Below are 21,218 nucleotides of genomic sequence, written 5' to 3'. Positions count from 1 at the left end.
GGATTTACACAAGATCCAGTCTGGATGCAGAACACCTAAGAAGAGATGATGCTGACCCTTCAGAGGACCCCAGATGATTCTAACCCTAAATCAACAAACAGAACTAACTAATATTGCTAAAAGTGTGATTGCATCATATAATAATTGCTGTTAATAATGTTCATCGTCTGGCTGACAAAGTCTTGTATCAATATTTCTGAAAAAATCCTGTCATACGTGCACAAACTGACAGTCACCACTTATAAGCTACTACTAAATATTGTAGAAACTTAATTTTCTGTAAAGTTGCTTTGTAATGATTTGTATTATAAAAAGCGCTACAGTATATAAATAAACTTGAATTTAATGTAATATATATTTTTTTAGATAGTAAGATGTTCAACATTGATGATAATAAGAAATTATTACAATATTAGAATGATTTCTGAATGAAAATGTTACACTGAAGACTGGAGTAATGGTGGCTTTAAAATTCAGCTTTGATATCACAGGAAAATATTACACTTTATAATATATTACAACAGAAAACAGTTATTTTGAATTATTATAGTTATTTAAAATTGCAATTATTTTAGTAATGTTTCAATATATTACGTTTTTTTACTGTATTTTTGATCAAAAAAAAAATCCTTCCAACCACAAACTTTAAATTTTTCATTTTCTTTTTTTGTATTTATGTATTTTATTTATTTATTTTACATATGGTGGGCCGTTATCGGTGTTAACGTGCTGCGTTAACAGGAGACTCTTATCGGGCGATAAAAAAATATGGCCGTTAATCTATTCTCAAAGTTGGGTTGGGAGCTGGGTCTATACTAATCAAGCTATGATGACTTTCACCTTGATATTTTATATAACCGAGTGGCTGAGGACAGCCTAACAAGATGCTCAGGACAGTTGACGGGCCACTGCTGCGCATCGTCACGAAAGGTTATCTTTTTCCGCTTGTCGATTTAAACATTAAAGCATCCAAAGACAAGACGCGGAAAAGCTGAACAGAGTAGCTGGTTACACGCGCTTTGTTCGGTGCACACGAGAGAGAGCCGCGTATCACGGACAGCGACACTGAACCGAGCTCTCTTCAGCGAGGTTCTCCTCGAAGTCCCTCCTGCACCGAACAAATACAAATCGCAGTTGGAACAAACAAAAAGATGTGAAAGAGCCCAATTCAATACTCTTGGTGTTCTGGTGTTTAGTGCTCACGTTGAACACTTGAACAAATACATACAAAATATGTCAAAATATCCACCTTGGAAATTATGCTCGAAAAAACTCAGATTTCTTAAGTGAAAGTAAACAGTTGAGGAAAAAAATGGGATGTGTATTATATTGGATGCGTTCATCATCTCTTAAAGTGACCGCGCCTAATTTAGCTACTGGCTGCTGTAATGTTAATCCAAGAAAATGAAAAAGAAAATCACTCACTGCTCTTGACTGAATTACTTCGTAGTTTTAACAGTCAAACCAAAAATTATTCAGACACCAGATATACTTTTTGATATATATAGCAAAACTGTAATAATGTGAAAATGTTGAAGGTGTCTGAATAAATGTAGGTTTGATTGTTTATTTCATTTTTAAATTGAAGACTATCCAGTGCTATTTTACATTTAATTATTTGGTTTCTGTACCTTGACACCTACAAACTTGAAAAAAAAAAAACTTAAACATTGTGTAAATAGCACAAAAAAATAAAAATAAACGAACATACAAATTAAACAATTTCAAACAGGGCCCACTGGTACAACCTTCACTGGGTCCCTGCTGACCCCAGCTACGGCTCTGCTCACGCCTGTTTCACACATACTCCATCTGCAGTGCGTATGCAGTCTGTGTGCGTTACGTATGTGGTGCAGCACGGACTCAATGTGCTTTCACACAGGAGGCATTTGCAGTCCGCTACTCGGTGCGTAAACGATCGCTGCACTGCTGAAGACGCAACGCTCCTGGAACGCAACTGGAATCCGTTAACATGGGTGCGTAAAAAATATGCAATCCATACGCAATACAGACGGATTATGTGTAATACAGGCTAGTGATCGACCGATGTATCTGTTTACCGATATTTTTCCCGATATTTAAGCATTTTTCCATAATCGGGTATCGGTTTTGTAAAATCGGATTCGCCGATTTACGGCGCCATCTTGTGGCCGTTTTGAGATTTCCGCCATTGCAGCCTGGGCGTCTGAGGAGATCAGTCAACAGTCAACTCAGTGCACAGGTAAAGTATATGTTCTACTTGGTTTGCTTTAATTAATCAACTTCGTTTAACATAACAGACATGCACAAATGAAATCTGAGACATAAATTCCTGATATAGTTAATTTATGCAGCTTGTTTCTAAACAATTGAGACGAACTCATTGAGACACAGTGTAATTCGTCATGTCCTGCCCAAATAAAGACGTATCTTTACATGAATTAAATAAAACAGATATGAATGAGTGCATGTTGAAAATAAAAGCGCTGAATTTAATTCTCTATCTGGTCTATTTGCTCACCATTAGTCTAGAAGAGAAAGTTCGTTCATTTTGCTTAGCTGACGGATGATCTGGAGGCTTAAGCACGGCCACTGAAAGAAACTTTTGACAAGATTATCTTGTTTAAACACCCTAGATTATATTATAATTTACTACATAACAATTATTTCGCTAATACACATATAATAGCCTACCGCTTTGTGGAAATTAATTATTTATTATCTCCACGCGCGATCGCGGTTGATTAAGTTATAGTCAAACAGCACTTTGTCAGTTGGCATTTCATGATTTAACGTTAGATTAAATTTAGATCATAAAATGCCAACTGACAAGTGCTGTTTAACTTTATATAGTCTCGGGGAAAAAAGTTCGTTCATATTGCTCAGCACCTGGGTTGATGATCAGGAAGCCTCAAGCAATGCCACTGAATGAAACTTTTGACAAGATTATCTTGTTTAAACACCCTAGATTATATTATCATTTACTACATAACAATTATTTCGCTAATACAAATCTAAATCTTCGGTGCCCAGTGAACAAGCTTTCAGTGAAGTGGGAGCCATTTATGAAAACAAAGGAAGCAGGCTTACAGGGCAGAATGCTGAAAGACTCTGTTTTCTACACTAAAACCTAGTTCTGCTTAACTGGGAGTATTAAGTTACACTACTAAATAGCTATGCACTCCTAAATAGCCCTCCTGCCCCTACCAATATGTTATAATCATTTTTGTGCTTTATTTTTTTACCTGTTTTTATTAATTTTTTTTACCTAATCAAAGCTTTTATTTTAAAACAAAGACACTTAGTAACAGTGCACTTTAATTTTTGGGACTCAGACCCCTCTATTTATTTGTGTATAAATATTTTTTTTTGTATGCAAGGAGGGAGTGATTGTTATAAATAAAATGGTTTGTTCAGCTCATTAGTGTTGTAATAATTGTCAGAAGCAGAAGTATAACAGTAAATAAATATCGGTTCTGCATATCGGTTATCGGGTACATAAAAATGCAAATAATCGGTATCGGTAATAAAAAATCAATATCGGTCGATCACTAATACAGGCGTAAGTTGTTTGCACCTTGTGCAATGTGGAATTAGTTTACAGCTTTTTCAAGCACTTTGTGATGCATTTTGGAAACAGGAGATGAGCCCCTTTTCTAATGCACCACCTAGCTTGATAAACCCCTTCTCAAAGACTTACTGTTTGTCAATTTTATTTGGGTAACACACATATTCTGAATTCCTTCGGCAGAATTCGAATGAGCCATTTTAATATAGATTAATCTAGATTAATTTCAAGAACACAGTGAGATTACTCTAGATTTAAAAAAAATGAATTATGCCCACCACTAATACTATTATATATATAAAATTATTATTATGTTGTTGTTGTTTTTCTGTGGGATTGAAATGATTTTCAGTTGTAAATGACGTAATGCCACAAATGTTGTTCACAGAGAATAAATTATATTGAAAACAGAACATTTAATTAATGCTTCAGGCTAGTTTGCAAACTCTAGTATGATTCCCAGAACAAGAACATGTGTGTACGGAGTGTGTGTGTGCAGGCAAAGAGGTGTGTATACACTCACGTTCTCTGTAGAAGGAGACAATAATCCACCATGACAGGAACTATTTCCTGCAGAGGAGAAGAGAGAAAGAACAAGGAGGAGCAAGAAAAGACAGAGCGATGAGATTTGTAGACACAGAAGAACAAGAGGAAAAAAAAAAGAATTAATTAATTCATAATAATAGACTGTATTAATAACACCAGGGCTGGCAAAGTAAACTAGAGAACGAGAAAGAAATCTTTGTTTGCAGAACAAATCATTTTGAAAATATTGTGAATCCAATCTTATATATTTCCCAATCCAATGAACATGGGAAGTAATTAAATGTGCACATTTCTCTTGTGGTAAAACTGGCTTTGAAAGTGTGTCTGACAGACAGTTAGAGAGGCATAACATTCCACATTGCCCTAGATATACAGAGCTAAATCTGCCATTTGGCCATGATGAGTGCCTTATTTCTGTGATGACAGAGTGCTTCTTAATGGTAAAACGAAATCAGAGAGCAAGCGAGACCCAGAGGCAGAGGAGAGATGACATTAGTGCATGTTGTTTCCACTTTATGATGCGGTTTAAAAACGGAAGCCGCAGGCCTAAAGACTGACTCTACCATTCTCTCAGTCTGCTCCCCTCACTCTCACTTCTCTTAAAAGCCTCTTTAATGCTAGAAAACTCTTCAGCTCGGTCTTGCGCTCTCGTTAAATAATATCTAAATCTTTAAATATATGGAAAATATTTAACTTCTGGAGAGAACACCATTTGAGGCTCATTTGAGAGGCCTTCCACTGGTGACCCATTACCTGGAAGTGCTGCTCCATCACCTGGATTTTTCCTTGCTCGGGACACTTTTTCAGAGAGCGCTCCACATACTGTAACAGAATTTCCACCATCTGTGAAGAGAGAGAAATCAGCCGAGGGATGTGTTATTTATTTGCCCAAAATAATTATAATAAATAGTTTTTATGTACCTACAACGAGTTCATTTAGGCCATTATAACTATTACTTACAGTGCTGATTCTGATCATCAGTTTAGTTAGAGAATTGGGCTCAAAAAGTTTTAACCAATGGATTTAATGTTAAGTTAAAGGCTACATACACAACACATGGAAACTCATTTCTAAGCATGAACCTACACAGTTCTCGGTCTGAAATCTGACATGCTGTACTTACACAGTATAAACCGGTGGGTACCCACTACTGACCCAACCTCCAATTCTGAATCAAAGTAATAAGTCATCTTTTGTGGACATACAATCACAGATAACACTAGAGGCTTTCTTTTTCTACACTGGATATCAATTGCTGTTTGAAGAGATCTCCACAATAATGCTGCAGAAGTTCTCATAAATGCATTGCACTCATAGGTTGCTTTGCAAAAGACCTTCGACCAGTCTTCACTGTTCCACCAGTGGCACGACATGGCACAGACAAGCCTCTTTTTCTTATTTATTCTAAAATGTTTCACCTTTAGTGCATATATTGTGCATACCTAGTTTCAATTGGTTCCTTCAGTTTATGTTCCAACAAGAAAGGTTTTTTTTTTTTTTAATTGAAGATGTATTTACAGCAGTGTCAGTGTATTAGCAAGAATCTTACCTTGTCTGCGACCACACCTTTTCTCTTAGCAGGGTCTGCAAATAGTCCTGTTATATAAACACATCACAATAGGTCTACATTACGATCTGGATTTTATGGCATCATTACAGCATTTGTAGCTTTTCTCATCTTAATTCTATTGTTTTTTTTTCACTTTGGTAGAAAAACTCTGAGGTTCTTGGAAAAAGACAGACTATATAAATTGTAACTTTTAATGATTACTAATTAAAAGCTTGAAGTCTGAAAGCTGCGATCGTTTTCACAGAAATTGAGAAAATAGTCATTTGGTTTAACATTTAACAGAAGCGTAAATATTAGAGTGGATGTGAACAGAAGGACTGACCTAGCACAGCTTTGGCGGTGCCCTCGTGGAAGGACCAAGCAAGAGACAGAGCCTCCATGAACTTCTCTTGCTTCAACAGATGGTCCACACGCTGCAGCACATCAGAACTCCCATTACTATCAGATTCGCTAAAGCGGATCAGATACAGCATCATGTGATGGGTTACAAAATGACGCCTTACCTCACGCCAGTTCCTCAGGGTCATGATGTGCACAGACTACAAAGAAGAAGAAAAAAAAGTGATTTAACAAATCTGAAACAGGGCTGAACAAAGGTGCTCTGATGACCCCGAGCAGTCCAAAAGAATTTTGAGCCAGATTTAACCAATTGGACGTTGCTGCGCTTCAATTGCTCATCACATAGATATGTTTTTCTTTAAATCTTCCAAAATTAAACATTGGGTTTTCCGTTTTAAACACTGAACATTGTTACTTCAAATTGTGCTGAATTCAAGTGATGCTTTTCGGGGGGGGGGGGGGGGGGGGGGGGACGATAAAAGAGTAAGATAAAACTTTAAACTATAATATTTTATTAAACGTTTTAAACTATAATAATATTTTAATATTTCACAATATTATTGTTGTAACACATTTATGATCACTACATGAAGTTTAAGTCATGTAGTGTGAACTAGGCTTTACTGACCACAAAATTTAGAATTCTAATGGTTTTTCTTTTCTTTTTCATTTTTTGTAATTGGCACCCTAAAACATTTATTATATTTAGAATGGACCAGTGAAAATGTATTAATGTATTTGCCATTAAATGTACTGCTAGAGCATAAAATTAGAATAATTCATACAACTAAGGTCACGTTGGAGGTTTATTCAAGCACTGGTTGAGTTATTAAATAAGCAGCACTTGGGGGAAATGATACAGGCCACAGGAATTAATGTGACCTCCCAGAGCTGGCCCACTATCACTTCTAATGGATGACCTACAGGCATTTCTACTGCAATCCTTCCAACTGCCCCTCTCTCCTTCATTTCTCTTCCCTTCCCTCCCTCTGGCTGCAGGTAACAGGAAATTCAGTGAGGACAGCACGGAGAGCAGACCTCAATGAATATTCAGGGTATGTGTGATGTGTGATTAGCATAATAGCACTTGAGTGTGCCATAGCTCAGTCAGAGGGGCGCTGGAGTCAGCCAAACACGAGTCAACCAACTTGTGCTGCCAGTTTGAGAGTTTACATGATACCCTTGCAAATCTCATGTATTCACTCATTATGTAAAATAATACAGTAAAATGTATTAATTCATTATGTAACTGTTTTTATGGATCTTGGGCAGAAGCAACAGTTTGAAGTTAAAACATCCTTTTTTCTCTTTCTTACTAACACACAGCTTTTAGCTTCACAAGACATTCATTTATGGACTGGAGTCATGTGGATTACACGCGGGTAATTGTGATGTTTTTATTCGCTCATTCTGACAGCTGAAGATCCACTGGTTAGTAAGTGATGTGATGCTAAATTTCTCCAAATCCGTTTTGATGAAGAAACAATTTCACCTACATCTTGGATAGCATGAAGGCGAGTACATTTTTAGTAAATTGAAGTTTTTGGATGAACCACTGCATACGTGACCAACACCACCAATTAAACTTTTTTAGCAAGTCCTTTGTCCAACATTTATCCCAGATTGTTCACATGTGGCAGAGAGAGGGATCTTTAATGGCAACTTCAACTAAATTTTTAGACAGTACTCTATACAGAAAAAATAAACAAAACAAAAAAACTAACACCAAAAAAGTAACCAACATGACCAGGAATTGGATAGAGAAGTCACCCCTCTTCGATTTTCAATTAAGACTACCAAACTTGATAATGTTCCATCAAAACTAATCAAACAGGCTTTTGATATAGTTGGGTCTAGTGTTTGATCTATTATAAATAGTTGCCTTGAATCAGGGGTTGTTCTGGCTTCTTTTAAATATGCTGTGGTGAAGCCTCTAATTAAAAACATTAATTTGGACTCTAAAGTGTATTGCAATTAAAATTGCCTTTTTTCTCAAAAATGTTGGCACGCCACTAATGTTAGCATTAATATCACTGCTAGCAATGGAGGATGAAATAATTGTCCCCGTTCCTGGTTTGGTGTACAAAGCTGAAGTGTGCTTTTGTGGTAACATCCACCGCAGGACCGTGGCGAGGGCACCACCTCGGTCCCACTGTGTCCTGTGTAAAGAGGGGCTCGTGCAGGGCGAGGTGGGCGGAAGTATTGCGGCGCGGCGGTTTTTGTAATATACATTTTATAGGTATTATACATTTTTAACTAATGGATCCTGCAAGCACTTTAATTCCCGACACCCCCACCCCAAGTACTGCACAAAAAGTGGTTCAATAACGTTGAATGTTGCAGGGACTGATTGTTGCAAATGCAGATCACACTGTGATCTGGTTAAATAATTTTTATATACTTATGACAAGGTTTGCATGTGGTGGTGTTCTTACAACATACAGACCTATCAAATCTTAAGTTAGATTGCATCATATAATCATTGCTGTTAATAGTGTTCATTGTCTGATTGACTACGTCTTTAATTGATTTTTCAGTACATTTCTGCCATATGTACATAAACTAACAGTCACCACTGATAAGCGACTACTAAATATTGTAGAAACCTACTTTGCAACGATTTGTTTTGTAAAAAGCGCTATACAAATAAACTTGAATTGAATTGTGTTCTTAATGACAGTTTTCCTAAAAATATATCCTATTCCTAAAATAAGAAATATCCTAATATATTGCCTTGCTGACAGTATTGCAATGTATCGCAATATATCGTACAGTTTTTACATGATTTCAAAGGTGTACAGCACACTGGCCAACTAACTGTTGTTTTTAATGGTTCTTTAAAAATAAATTGCCTTGCCTAATAAGAGTAAGAGAGAAAAATGAAGATGATCAAAACAAACTCTTCTCAGTAAACTTTCAGAATTACAACCCTTACTGTAGCTCTAGTACTTGCACTGCCGTAAGCTCTTGGGAGGAAAATACATTTCACATGCTGACTGCTGAGACTGTGCCAAGTTCTGTAGTATCCTTATTTTTGCAATTTTGTCAAAATTAGACACAGATCCATTGCTAAGTGCACAAGTCTGTTTAATGATGCAACTGCCCACAGCACCATGTACTCTCATTTAAAAAAATAAAATTATTAACCAGAATTTCATTTTTTCCAAGCGCTTTCCATTTGGAAAGGAGGTCACAGAACACCACAGCCGAAACATAAAAACTACAGTTGTGCTCAGAAACCCCTCAAAACAAACAAGCAATTAATTTACTATCCCTGGATGATGCTATTAAATTAAAATTAAATTACATTTAATTAAATAAAAATAAATGTATGCATTTAGCAGACGCTTTTATCCAAAGCGACTTACAGTGCATTCAGGTTATCAATTTTTACCCATCACGTGTTCCTGGGGAATCGAACCCCCAACCTTGCACTTGACAACACGATGCTCTACCACTTGAGCTACAGGAACACTATTAAAATCAAATATTCCAGAAATAATGACTGACCACATAGCAAACTGCATTTTTAGCACTGGAATATGATTAGTGATTACCAGTTATAAGAAATACAACAGAAAGACTTTGCTATTAGCAGAGTTTTTATACCAGAAGCTCACATATAACTGATTTAGCAAAAATACAGAAGGCTGAAATGTATAGAATTCATTTTATATGCTGTTTTGTGCTTGTGTTCTGTGTTATCATGTGTGGCTTTACCTTTGTTCCCAGGTACATAATCTGGCCTGCATAGCCGCAAACAGACTGGTAACATGTCTTCTCTCCAACTAGAGCCTGAAGATGCACAGAGGAATAGTGATTCAATATTTCTATATGCCAAACACTTTCTATAGTTCCTCTACATCTCATGAATTGGCCACTGGGTTCTTCGTGTGTTTATATAATGTTTAGATAAAAGACATTAGCATTGACTCTTGAATCTGGTCTCGCAAAACCTGGTTTCAGCTTAAGGCATATTGTTTATCATATTTAAATGATATACAGACTGCCATCGACTGACTCCTCTTGTCTACATGAATATTTCTAGGCCAGAATAAGGGGGACAAGCAGTAGGATTCTGGAAGTAAAAATTCCATACATTTTCTATTTTTACACCCTCAAGCCATCCTAGGTGTATTTGACATCCTTCTTTCAGATGAATACAATGAGAGTTATATTAATAAACACCCTGATGTTTCCAAGCTTTATAATGGCAGTGGATTGCAACCAACAGCTATAAGCTCAAAAAAAGTGAAAACATTATCATAAATGTGCTCCACATGGCTCCAGGGGGGTTAATAAAGGCCTTCTGAAGCAAAGCGATGAGTTTGTGTAAGAAAAATATTCATATTTATCACGTTACAAATTAAAATTCGAGCTTCCGGCCAAACAGCCATTCGCAGTCTACTCAAGTCTAAAGCGCAACTTACGCAACTTGTGACATCAGAAGTAGTGTAGTGCGGTATGGCGTGACGTAAATATCAGCAGTACATCACATTACTCGCATAAGTTGCGCTTTAGACTTGAGTAGACTGCGAATGGCCGTTTGACCGGAAGCTCGAATTTTAATTTGTAACGTGATAAATATGAATATTTTTCTTACACAAACTCATCGCTTTGCTTCAGAAGGCCTTTATTAACCCCCCTGGAGCCATGTGGAGCACATTTATGATAATGTTTTCACTTTTTTGAGCTTATAGCTGTTGGCTGCAATCCACTGCCATTATAAAGCTTGGAAACGTCAGGGTGTTTATTAATATAACTCTCATTGTATTCATCTGAAAGAAGTCACATACACCTAGGATGGTTTAAGGGTGACCAAATCATGGGCTGATTTTCATTTAAAAGTGAACTACTCTAATAAAGTATTTGTGGCCTTAAATTGATATTTTTTCAATCCTTATGAAGGAAATAAATGGGAACAAATATTTCCAAACCTAAGGTTGTGTTTCACAGTATAAGGTACAACATGCACAAGACTAAATGGTGAAGGCTCTGCAATGTCGTGATCCTGGTCTTTACCAGTGCTTGGCTGACATTTCCACCAGTAGCGAGGGATTTAAAGTGGCTGCTGTTGTAAACCAGCTGCAGTTCGGCCAGGTCCACGGTTTCCAGCTCCTCCTGACTGGGCCTGTCCACCACTCGCAGCTTCTCTGTGCTGTCCATTAACACAAGTGTACGGGGGTTTATCCACTGCCAAGAGACATGAGACAACATGAAACCGTGCACACACTGCTATACAGGTAATCAGACTCTCATATGACTGCTAGTGAGGGTCTAACTCACGCTCAGACTGATGAGGTCACGGTTGAGTTGAAGCTGTCTCTGTTTGATGACATGGATGGTCCCAGACTCATCTTTTTTAACCTGAGCACCAAAACAGTGGAGTGGTTTGATTACTGTAGGACCTTATTTAAAGGTGAAGTATAACATTTCCACTGACAGTATTAAACAGATTTATGACTTGTTTTCTAACAACTTTCAATCATTGATAAACAGCATAAATGTCTTTGTTTGTGGCAAAGTTATCCCTCCCCAAACTCATGCTGTTGGTGTGTATGGCCCCTAGGGGCGTTCAAACCAAATAGAAATGCCACATTTCCCCTTTAAGTCTACATTCTGTTTATGACTTTTAAATCAGTGTCGCTCAAACAGACCAGAAGGAAGTGGATGGTGTCTCCTCTACAGAAGGCCAGAACGGGGTTGATAGTTTTCTGTACTGCCACAAACTGCCAAGCCAGCAAGGGAACACTCGCAGGATCCGTCTGCATCCAAAAACATTTACAAACGTATGAGATATTTAGAACTGCCAGACCAAAGCCACAGTTATCCTGCCATGTCTTTGTTTGCGCAATATGTTCTTGTTGTCACTCTCTCGCTGGTGCTCTTTGGGCTTTGCACTTAACAGGCATCTTTTCCTACCAGCAGAAATAATCACCACTTTTCATTACAATTACTTTTCCTATGAGAAGATGTCATGAAAATGTTTGCAGGCACCTCAGAACTCCATCATTACCCAAATCAATAATGAGAGGCAAGACTGAGTGATATCTGCGTGCTAATGGGCATCTGGGCCATGTGCTCTGTGCTAAATGAATGCAATTTAGCTCAATTTAATTGAAGGAGACAATAGACCAGATGAATCCAGGTCAACAATCACTTCAGAACTTTTGTTTAGAGGTTTGCAGCAATCTTAATAGGTAGTCTGCTTCATTTTGAACAAAAATGTTTAATGGCATCTTACTATGGAGCTCTATGTTTGAGTTGCATGGAATTTAAATTTAACTTCAAATAAAAGCAATGTTTGATTTATTAATTAAAAAAAAAAAATTGTGAACAATCATTTACAGATAACCTGTTCTAAAGTTAGCATTGAAACAGAAGTTAGGTCTGACTTTCATATTGTGATGCATTTCTGCGTAAAACGCAAATGTATGTGCAATATATGTGCACTGGTTAATTATTCGCAGTGATACCAGTAGCATGAACGGAGAGCAGAAATAAGATAAAATCATGAAGTCATGGCAACTTTAAATTTAAACACTCTCATGTCAGCAAATCCAATAGAACTGCAACAGGACTAAATTCAACAAAACATCTCTTTATCATACAGTTAAAACGCATGATGATCAATGGCTGCTCTAGAAGTACAGTTGTGATTTTGAAGATGAATGCAAGTCTTATGGTTTGGAACAACATGGTTTGGAACAACATGGTTTGGAACAACATGACTGAGTAAATGATGACAGAATTTAGATTTTTGGGTAAGCTATCCCTGACATATGCACGGACACGCTGAGATCAGGACTGAGCATTGTTAGGTAATAGTATACGTGCTGTGAAAACAAATGCTAACATAAATCTTAAATACAGAGGTTATAAGTTTTTCTGTTAGATGCCGTGTCGATGGGTGTTGGATAAGCACACATATACACACATGAACACTGAGGATGAAAGTGTGTACTGCACCTTGCCATATGGAAAAGTCATCCACACTTTGAGTGAAGGCTTCAGTCCAATCAGCAGAATCTGTCCAAATAAAGAGTTCAGAGGCGGAATAAGACTACAGTCAAACAGAAACCATTCGAGTGTGTTTGGGATGCTAGCAGCTGGCTGGTGCCCCAAACAAACAAGCAATTCACAAGATATAACTTATCTGAAAAAATACAAAAAAGAAACCTTTTGGAAACACTAATTTCACCCCATTTAATGCAGTGATACAGTGACACATATAGTGATACATAACGCTCAAACATTTGGGATTGGTAAGATTGTTCTGTTTTTGAAAGTCTCTTATGCTCAAGAAGGCTACAACTATTGTAGCTATACAACTATAATGAAAAATTCAGTTATAGATATAACTATATTATTACCATTTAATATAACTCTTCTGTTTAAATTGATTTTAAAATGTCATTTATTCCAGTGATGCAAAACTGAATTCTAAACAACCATTACTCCAGTCTTCAGTGTCACATGATCCAGAAACGCATTATGATATAAATAAAAATAAATAAAAATGAGGTGCTTATTTTTCTTCATTTCAGTGGATACGATAGAATTCCAATATTGGGACTAGGGCTGCAGACTGTAACCAAATAGTCCACTTTTTGCAAATGTCCTGCATTCTGGTCACACAGGTATGATTACAAAAGAATCTGATTATGTGCTGCTTTTAAAAATCCAAACATTTCCAAAAATCTTTTGAAAAAACACTAATGTCCATGGTACCATCTTAATATGAAAATTACTTAAAAAAATATATAATTTAAACATCTTTACCATTCAAAAAATAAAGGTGTTTTGACAAAAATCATAAAGTTTGATAAAAACATAATAACCACATTTCAGCCTAATAAATGACTGTGTATGTTTGGTCTGAACAAAAACGGTGATATTGTGACAGCTCTAGTAGTCAGCAGTAGACAGCACTGAATGTATAAGTTTACCTTGGTGAGTGAGGCCATGGCCAGCAGTGAGTACTGGGTAATGGGATGATCTCGGAGTTCAGGTCCAGCATGTAGAGGCTCAACACAGCAAACCTCACCTTTAGAACCACTGAATAAACACCTGGATTCACACGTCCTCATTCCCATCACCCTTCTAGATAGAGACAGAGAGAGAATGTGAGCACATTCAGAATCCAGAACCGCTGTAATAGAGTCCCAGGAGTACAGCGGTGAATGATACAGTAGATACCTGTCAGGTAAGACTAGAGTCATAACAGAATTCATCAATTGATACAGATTCACATAATTAGGTTTCTGTTGGGATCTCTCAGAGTTTGAGTGATGTGACAGAGCTCTATTCTCTGCCAAAGGCATAAGAAGCAATGGTAAGAAAAATGAACAGGAAATTTCAGGTAAAATATTACAAAAAAGTGAGTATTAGTAATTGTTCATGCTGAAATAGAGTGGGTACACCATATTGACTAAGTTGGACTGTGTTCATAATTTAGTATATACTTACATGATATTTAATAAAATGTATTTCAGAATGGAATGCCAAAAAAACGATTTTTTTTAAATCAACAGAAAGGACGAATGGAGAAATATATGGAATATATACTAGAATATATGGAAATGTTTACTCTTAAATCATAAATGTTTTTTCTTAGTAGATATTTTAAGGAGAACTGACTACTTGAAGTTGTACATTTAAGTTGATAATGGGTTACTGTCAGATACATGAGGCTCTACTGCCCCCTACACACCAGTTATCTGTAGTAAAATAATATAATGTCAGATTCAGCTCATTACATGTAACAAAAACAAAAACGATGCACTGCAGTTTAAACATCTTGAATTTTAGGAAGCACGTCTCACCTGAATGACAGCTCAAACACTGATCCGCCACTGTCATTACACACAGCTAGCGCCGGGTGGTCGGTAAACTACGGAAAGAGAAAAGTGCTTTATTCAGTGTCTAGGAACAACAAAGCATGTAAAGTGCAAATGTAAATACAGTGCAGAACCTTCACATGTAGTATGGCAGTGCCGGGTGGATGGGCGTCAGTGATAGTGCGGAGCAGCTTCCCATTGGCCAGATCCCACATGGTGATCTGCATTAGGAATAAAATACCACTTTCCATAAACATGTGCCTGGACATTCGGCCTCACCTGATCATAAGCTATTTGCCATCTAGATTACTGCGGCTCACCTGTCCTTTGGCAAAGCCACACAGCAGTCGTGTGCAATCGTGATTAATACTGAGAGCTGACACCGCTCCATACTCCGCTCCTGTCGCTGTGGTGCCCAGACAGAGACGCAGAGCCTGGTTCTGATCTGAAATCAAAATACAGGCAACTGATTAGACAAAACAGCATTAAATGTCATTACATTTAACAAAAATGACACATACAGTGGTTTGTGTTTATGTAAATATACTTCCAAATGCAGCCGCAAGCAAAATACAAACAGACAAAGAGCGTGCAAACAGCCAAGGCAGATTTCTCAGCTCATATCATTGTTTCAGAAAAACGATGGTTTGCCCTTGCCACAATATCTTCGGTTGAAGGCCTCAAAATGTTTACCATACTGTATAAACTACACTAGAGTACACAGCATGCTACATGGTTTAACATCTGATATGGTCATGGTGTGTGTGTGTGTGTGTGTGGGAGGCAGAGCACAATAACAGGCTGATGATGATGATGATAGTCGTGGGTCAACACGATCAGCTGTGGCTCAGTCGCACACTAGAAACACTGCCAGTGTGAAAGCACAGTGCATGCAGCTTCAATGCCACTTCTGCTCTGTTTACACCTCCAGTGTGAAGCAGGCATTACTGTGTAGCAATGCTAAACATGATGCAATGGGGAAAATGTGGTGTTAATTAACGTAGTTTGTATTATATTAATACATTACCTTTTCCTGAACATTCCCCCCGTGACGAGCCAAGACAGAGAGATAGTCCCAAAGTAGTTTAAAATACACTCACTGATGAATACTATTACAGTAAAGCATATAAACAGCATTCTATTGTTTTACATTAATTATCAATAAAACACTGTGATAAACAAAGCCCTAGGAAGACTTTGATTAAACATAAATTCCACTGTAGTGACCTCTAGCAACTACACCAGAAGAGTACAAAGGACTGAAGCATGCTTACCGAATACTAGGACCAGACCATGTGACGTCCCAACAGCGATCACATTTGAAACCGTCTGCAAACACAAAAGCATTTCAGACAAGAAGGGACTTTTATTTATTTATTATTAGAAATCACAAGAAAGGTAAATACTCACTATTGCCGTTGGCAAGCCAGCATCAACTTTATCCTGAATAGAGAGGGAAAGAGTAAAAGCACCACATTATAAAGTGAGCAACACAATTTCACTGGAATATTAGTAAATTCTGTTTGGAAATGTCTCTTATTAAAACAGGATTGTGCACCATTCAAAACTGAACTGACTGAATTTGAATGAAATGGAAATTGAATTAAATAATAAACAAATAAAAAAAATAATCACATGACTAATGTAAGTGTAATTATAAAATAAATGCTGAATTGTATTACATTACCCACAAACATTTACATACAGCATATTTATTATAGCATAGCATAAGTAATAGATTACGTGCTACTAGTCTTACCGCAGCAGATACTATCTGAGCGGAGATGCCTTTCAGCACATTGCGTCTGAGAACAGATCCATGTACTGTAGCATTCGTTTCCACTGCTTTCCTCCTCCTGAGGTGAACATACACAGACTCATTACTAAAAAGAAAACACGCATCACAACATCAATACAGAGTAAGTGCTGTTGATGTGAAGCCAGGGTAAGAAAGAGTCCTTTCCTCTTCAGGTGTGTGCGGTCTCCACTGTCAGAGCTGGCCAGAGACGAGGTCTCACACGAGTGGGCATCAATGTTCTCCGTGTTCAAAAGACACGTGTCCTCCAGAATGAATGGCTCGTCCTCATCTTCAGGCTGAAGACAAGAGGGTTGACAACCAAAATATTTACTGTCACAGAACAAAGGCAATTTCTGTAATTCTAGTTTAAACAATAATAATAATAATAATAAATCTTGTTCTCTCTCGCTCTACTTTTGTGCATCTCACTTCTGCTCTAGTTACCGTACTAATCCAGCTTATACTTGAAACTGGGTATTGTGTATATAATTTGTTGGCTCTTATTATGATACATTTCTTGCAGTGTTACTCATTTGAAAAAAAAATTATCTACAGTAAATGAATAAATCTAATGTCTACTAAATTAAGATGCTAAAAGAATGCATACAAGATAATTAAAAAATACATGGTAAACAAATAAAATGTACCAATCAAACAATTAAAAAAAAAGGATTTATCACAATAATGTAAAAAGTGAGTGATAAAAAAAGATTATTGTGGCAGCTCCATGGTGTATGAATGTTATCAGATGATAATACATTATCCATGTGAAATAAAAAAAATGCAATATCCATTTACGAAGGTATTTTCATTGTACTGTATAGAAGTACTTAATACTTTTTTTTCTTTTTTCTTTTTTTACCTTTTGCTATTTTTGGTTGGTGTAATACATGAATAAGAAATAGGCACACATACTTTATCAATGCAATTATTGAACTGAAACACTTGAATAAATTTAGATTATCATAATTATCATATAATTATATATAGAGAGAGAGAGAGAGAGAGAGAGAGAGAGCAGCAAACTAGCATATTAGAATGATTTCTGAAGGATCATGTGACACTGAAGACTGGAGTAATGGATGCTGAAAATTCAGCTTTGCCATCACAGGTGTAAATTACAGTTTTAAATATGTTCAAATATATTTTCAAAATGCAATAATATTTCTGTTTTAACTGTGTTTTTGATCAAATAAATGCACTGGTAAGCAGAAGAGACTTAAAACTGACCCGACCACAAACATTTTAGCAACAGCATATTTAATGATGCCTACATATGACTTTCTTTACAAGCCATTTTAATGAATGAGAGGACAATATTTAGTTTATAACTGATAAATTATAATCATACTTCAGTTTATGTTATTTCATAGCTTTTAGGACTTTTAAAAATGCTCATAGATTTAAAAATGCTCGTAGGTGTAATGTGAAGATAGTGTAAGATGACTGTCCTGACACACTGACCTCATTCAGGATGCTCTCTAGGGTCGGAGGAGTGTCCACTTGAGGGATGTCAAACTCTTTATCGTCAATCTAAGATAGAAACGTCCTTCGTATGAAATCATACATGTATCACAGTAGCACACTGCCATTTTTCGATGTGAATACTGCAGGTTTCTTACCATACACACAAAATAACAGCTTTACATGTTACAAAACATTCACATTTACAAAAACATATTCCACAAACAGCGAACTCACTGACTATGAGAGACGAGCACGTATTAAACGCCCTGATCTCAAGCGCAGCTTTAGTAAAGTGTCATTAAGAACAACACGAAGCTTGTGACGAACCAGATTCAACAAAACCACCACAACAAACACTGAAGCAGTCAATCTCAGTCTTACCGCCTCTATTTCCATTAAATTGAGCTGCGAGGACGCAGACACGAGACTGCGACTGTCCGGAGATTCAGCCATTACACAGTCATAGAGAAGCTGTCGAGTGTAATATCATTTAATTTATATGTTTATCAGATGTAGTCATAGGGCTGTGCAGCAGCACTTTACGTCCCTGATCGTGTCGGAAGAGGCGGGACCTGACGGCTTACGTATTACGTAACTTTCTTCTTCTTCTTTATCCTTCCGCCACCTGCTGGGATGGAGTGTGAGGCGATGACATCAAGGGAAAGGCTAATAATAATAATAATAATAATAATAATAATAATAATAATAATAATAATAATAATCCTTCTACCTATATTTTATTATATACATTTGTTCTTTTCAGATAATTAATAACAGCTTTATAACCTTTATGACAACCGTTTAACATGTTCTGTACTTTCATAGAATTAATGCCAGCAGATTTTAATTCCTCTTTCAACTGTACTCTTTCCCTTTCATGTGCCCTACAGATAATCAGCACATGCTCTACAGTTTCTGGAAGTCCACAATGAGTAGATTGACCAGATCCATGTCTCCTTATCATCTGGAGTGATTTATTACAGTTTTTGCCCGTTGCTTGAACACTATAGACCCATGCTTAGACTAAAGTAACACAACTTGAAGCTTTTGTTACCATACCTCAAACACATGTACCCATACCTTAAACAAAAGCGCTGCTTTGCACTCTAGTTGCAATTCTGCAACACACTTACTCCTTTATGCAACACACTTGGTCCTGCATACTACACTCTATTTCATACATAAGACACTTTGTTCAAAAATGAAATCTCAGGGTGCCATTTGGAAAACACATGTATCCAAAATACAAAACACATCGGGTAATTGCTACCACGCAAATACTCAACTGAAGACACTTACTTGCAAAACTGAACACCAATCAGCCAGCTACAAAAAGCCCTCAGTTTAGCCATTTCAAGAACTTTGCAAGCATGGATGGAGGGAGAGCAAGAAGAAGAGGAGGAGGAGGAGGAAGAGGAAGATTAGGAGGAAGAGGAGGAGGTTGAAGAGGCCATGCACGAACCCCTATTTCTGATGATATAAGAGCAACTTTGGTGGACCATGTCATCAACCATGGCCTGACTGTGAGGGAAGCTGGGCAGAGTCCACCCACACGCCGCATGTCTCTTCTGCAGGCAATGGAACTGTGGTGACATTCAGGTGACAGCAATCCATGGATGGTTTCGACGTGCAAGGGGATATTTTCCCCGGTGCCTAGCGGGAGAAGACATTGCTTGCGATGCGGATGAGGCCAACAGACGGCGGGATCCATGAGCCCACGAATGCACAATTTCCATGATTTTCTGTGTTTACAGTATAGTGTTTATATATATATATATATATATATATATATATATATATTTTTTTTTTTTTTTTTTTTTTTTTTTTTTTTTTTTTTTGCTTTATCTGAATTCATGTTACTGCAATGTACAGTGCTACAATGTACAATATTGAGCAGGCCTATTTGCTTTTTTGGTTGTTTGAAAATGTGCCTCCTGAAAATATGCCCTCTGAATAAACAGTGAAAATCAAAGACTGCAGTGTTTTATATAAAGTAGACTAGTGTGTTCCCCCTGATCTGAAAGTGTATGCATAAGATGCAAGTATGTTTCATTTTGTCAGCAGAGTTATACTTTGACAAAGGAATGTTAGGTTTTGATAGCAGAGTTTAGGTTTTGATAGTAGAGCTTCAATTTGACACAGATGTGAATGGTATATTTCCCAGTGTTGTGTCATGTTTACTTGTGTGTAGAGTTTTGGCACAACGAGCGAAGTTTCGCAAAATGTGTTCAAGCAACGGGCAAAAACTGTAACGCACAGATTGGCACAATGTAGCCTACTTCATTTAAATGATGGTAAGGCCAATAAATTGATTAGGTCAGATAAGATTTACTGTCACATTGAGCTAAATTGCAGTGACAGTTCTTTAAAAATATAAAAAAATAAAAATAAAAACCTTAAATTATACCAGTGTATAATGCATGAGCTAGCTATGGTACACTAACCCATCCTTTGTTAATGAGAGACCTTTTCCTCTTTTCATCTGCTGGCAGAGATACACCAGAGACAGCAGACAAATGTCAACCTTGTCACTTCATTGCTCTGAAAAAAAGAAAGACACTGGTTCTGTGTCGTCAGTAATGACAGACCTCACATTGTTACTGCTCTGTTCACTTTCTTTCTGAAATGTGGAAAAGCTGTTAAAATAAAACTCCAACAGGTGCAGTAACTAATATTAATGCTAAACAATCAAAACAAGGTTCATTTGTTGTCTGGAGTAGTAAAGTTAATGAGATACAGTATATTTCTCATTTAGAGATATTTCAGTTCTCAGGGTTCCATGCAGGAGAAGTATTTGATTGCTAGTCACAGATGGATGATCCTACACAGCTCTTTCTTTGGCTGAGAAAAGATCTGGAGAGGAATCCAAAGACAGGGTGGTGTTTCTGGCTCAGGTCCGCGGTCACCATCAGGCATATATTTAGAACCAGCATCTCCAAATACTTTCCAAACAGAAAAGACCTGGGCCAAAATCACTTTAAGACCAGATTTCTGTTTTATGCAATTGCATTGATTATTGAATTGCAATATAAAGACTCTTCATTTGATACATGCAATGAAATAAAATATTGTTTTCTTTTCTTATTTTAGTTTTATTTTAAAAACTCCAC

The 21,218-nt window shown here is 37.0% G+C and overlaps 1 protein-coding gene across 2 annotated transcripts in view; it reads right to left on the bottom strand.

The window, feature by feature from the left end:
• The window catches only part of LOC113106217 (VPS8 subunit of CORVET complex), a 114,129-nt gene extending 95,450 nt beyond the window's left edge, over positions 1 to 18,679 (bottom strand). Inside the window, exons 1-21 of one of the 2 annotated variants that reach the window (XM_026267907.1) lie at positions 18,490 to 18,679; positions 18,106 to 18,174; positions 16,807 to 16,937; positions 16,603 to 16,699; positions 16,254 to 16,286; positions 16,118 to 16,172; positions 15,871 to 15,876; positions 15,164 to 15,288; positions 14,978 to 15,064; positions 14,829 to 14,896; positions 13,953 to 14,106; positions 12,973 to 13,032; positions 11,661 to 11,768; positions 11,290 to 11,370; positions 11,026 to 11,196; positions 9,724 to 9,798; positions 6,168 to 6,203; positions 5,987 to 6,077; positions 5,644 to 5,690; positions 4,847 to 4,936; positions 4,071 to 4,117 (exon numbers count right to left, since the gene is read on the bottom strand). In XM_026267907.1, the coding sequence (XP_026123692.1) occupies positions 4,071 to 4,117; positions 4,847 to 4,936; positions 5,644 to 5,690; positions 5,987 to 6,077; positions 6,168 to 6,203; positions 9,724 to 9,798; positions 11,026 to 11,196; positions 11,290 to 11,370; positions 11,661 to 11,768; positions 12,973 to 13,032; positions 13,953 to 14,106; positions 14,829 to 14,896; positions 14,978 to 15,064; positions 15,164 to 15,288; positions 15,871 to 15,876; positions 16,118 to 16,172; positions 16,254 to 16,286; positions 16,603 to 16,699; positions 16,807 to 16,937; positions 18,106 to 18,174; positions 18,490 to 18,561 (1,703 nt within the window). In that variant the 5' untranslated portion in view covers positions 18,562 to 18,679. The remainder of the gene's footprint in view (positions 1 to 4,070; positions 4,118 to 4,846; positions 4,937 to 5,643; positions 5,691 to 5,986; positions 6,078 to 6,167; positions 6,204 to 9,723; positions 9,799 to 11,025; positions 11,197 to 11,289; positions 11,371 to 11,660; positions 11,769 to 12,972; positions 13,033 to 13,952; positions 14,107 to 14,828; positions 14,897 to 14,977; positions 15,065 to 15,163; positions 15,289 to 15,870; positions 15,877 to 16,117; positions 16,173 to 16,253; positions 16,287 to 16,602; positions 16,700 to 16,806; positions 16,938 to 18,105; positions 18,175 to 18,489) is intronic. The other variant, XM_026267915.1, reaches the window with a different exon arrangement.
• Positions 18,680 to 21,218: the final 2,539 nt, after the last annotated feature.

Source organism: Carassius auratus, chromosome 1 (assembly GCF_003368295.1).
Source record: "Carassius auratus strain Wakin chromosome 1, ASM336829v1, whole genome shotgun sequence".
Lineage (NCBI taxonomy): Eukaryota > Metazoa > Chordata > Actinopteri > Cypriniformes > Cyprinidae > Carassius > Carassius auratus.
Note: the sequence above shows the minus strand (reverse complement) of the source record. Positions and strands in the feature narration are given on the sequence as shown.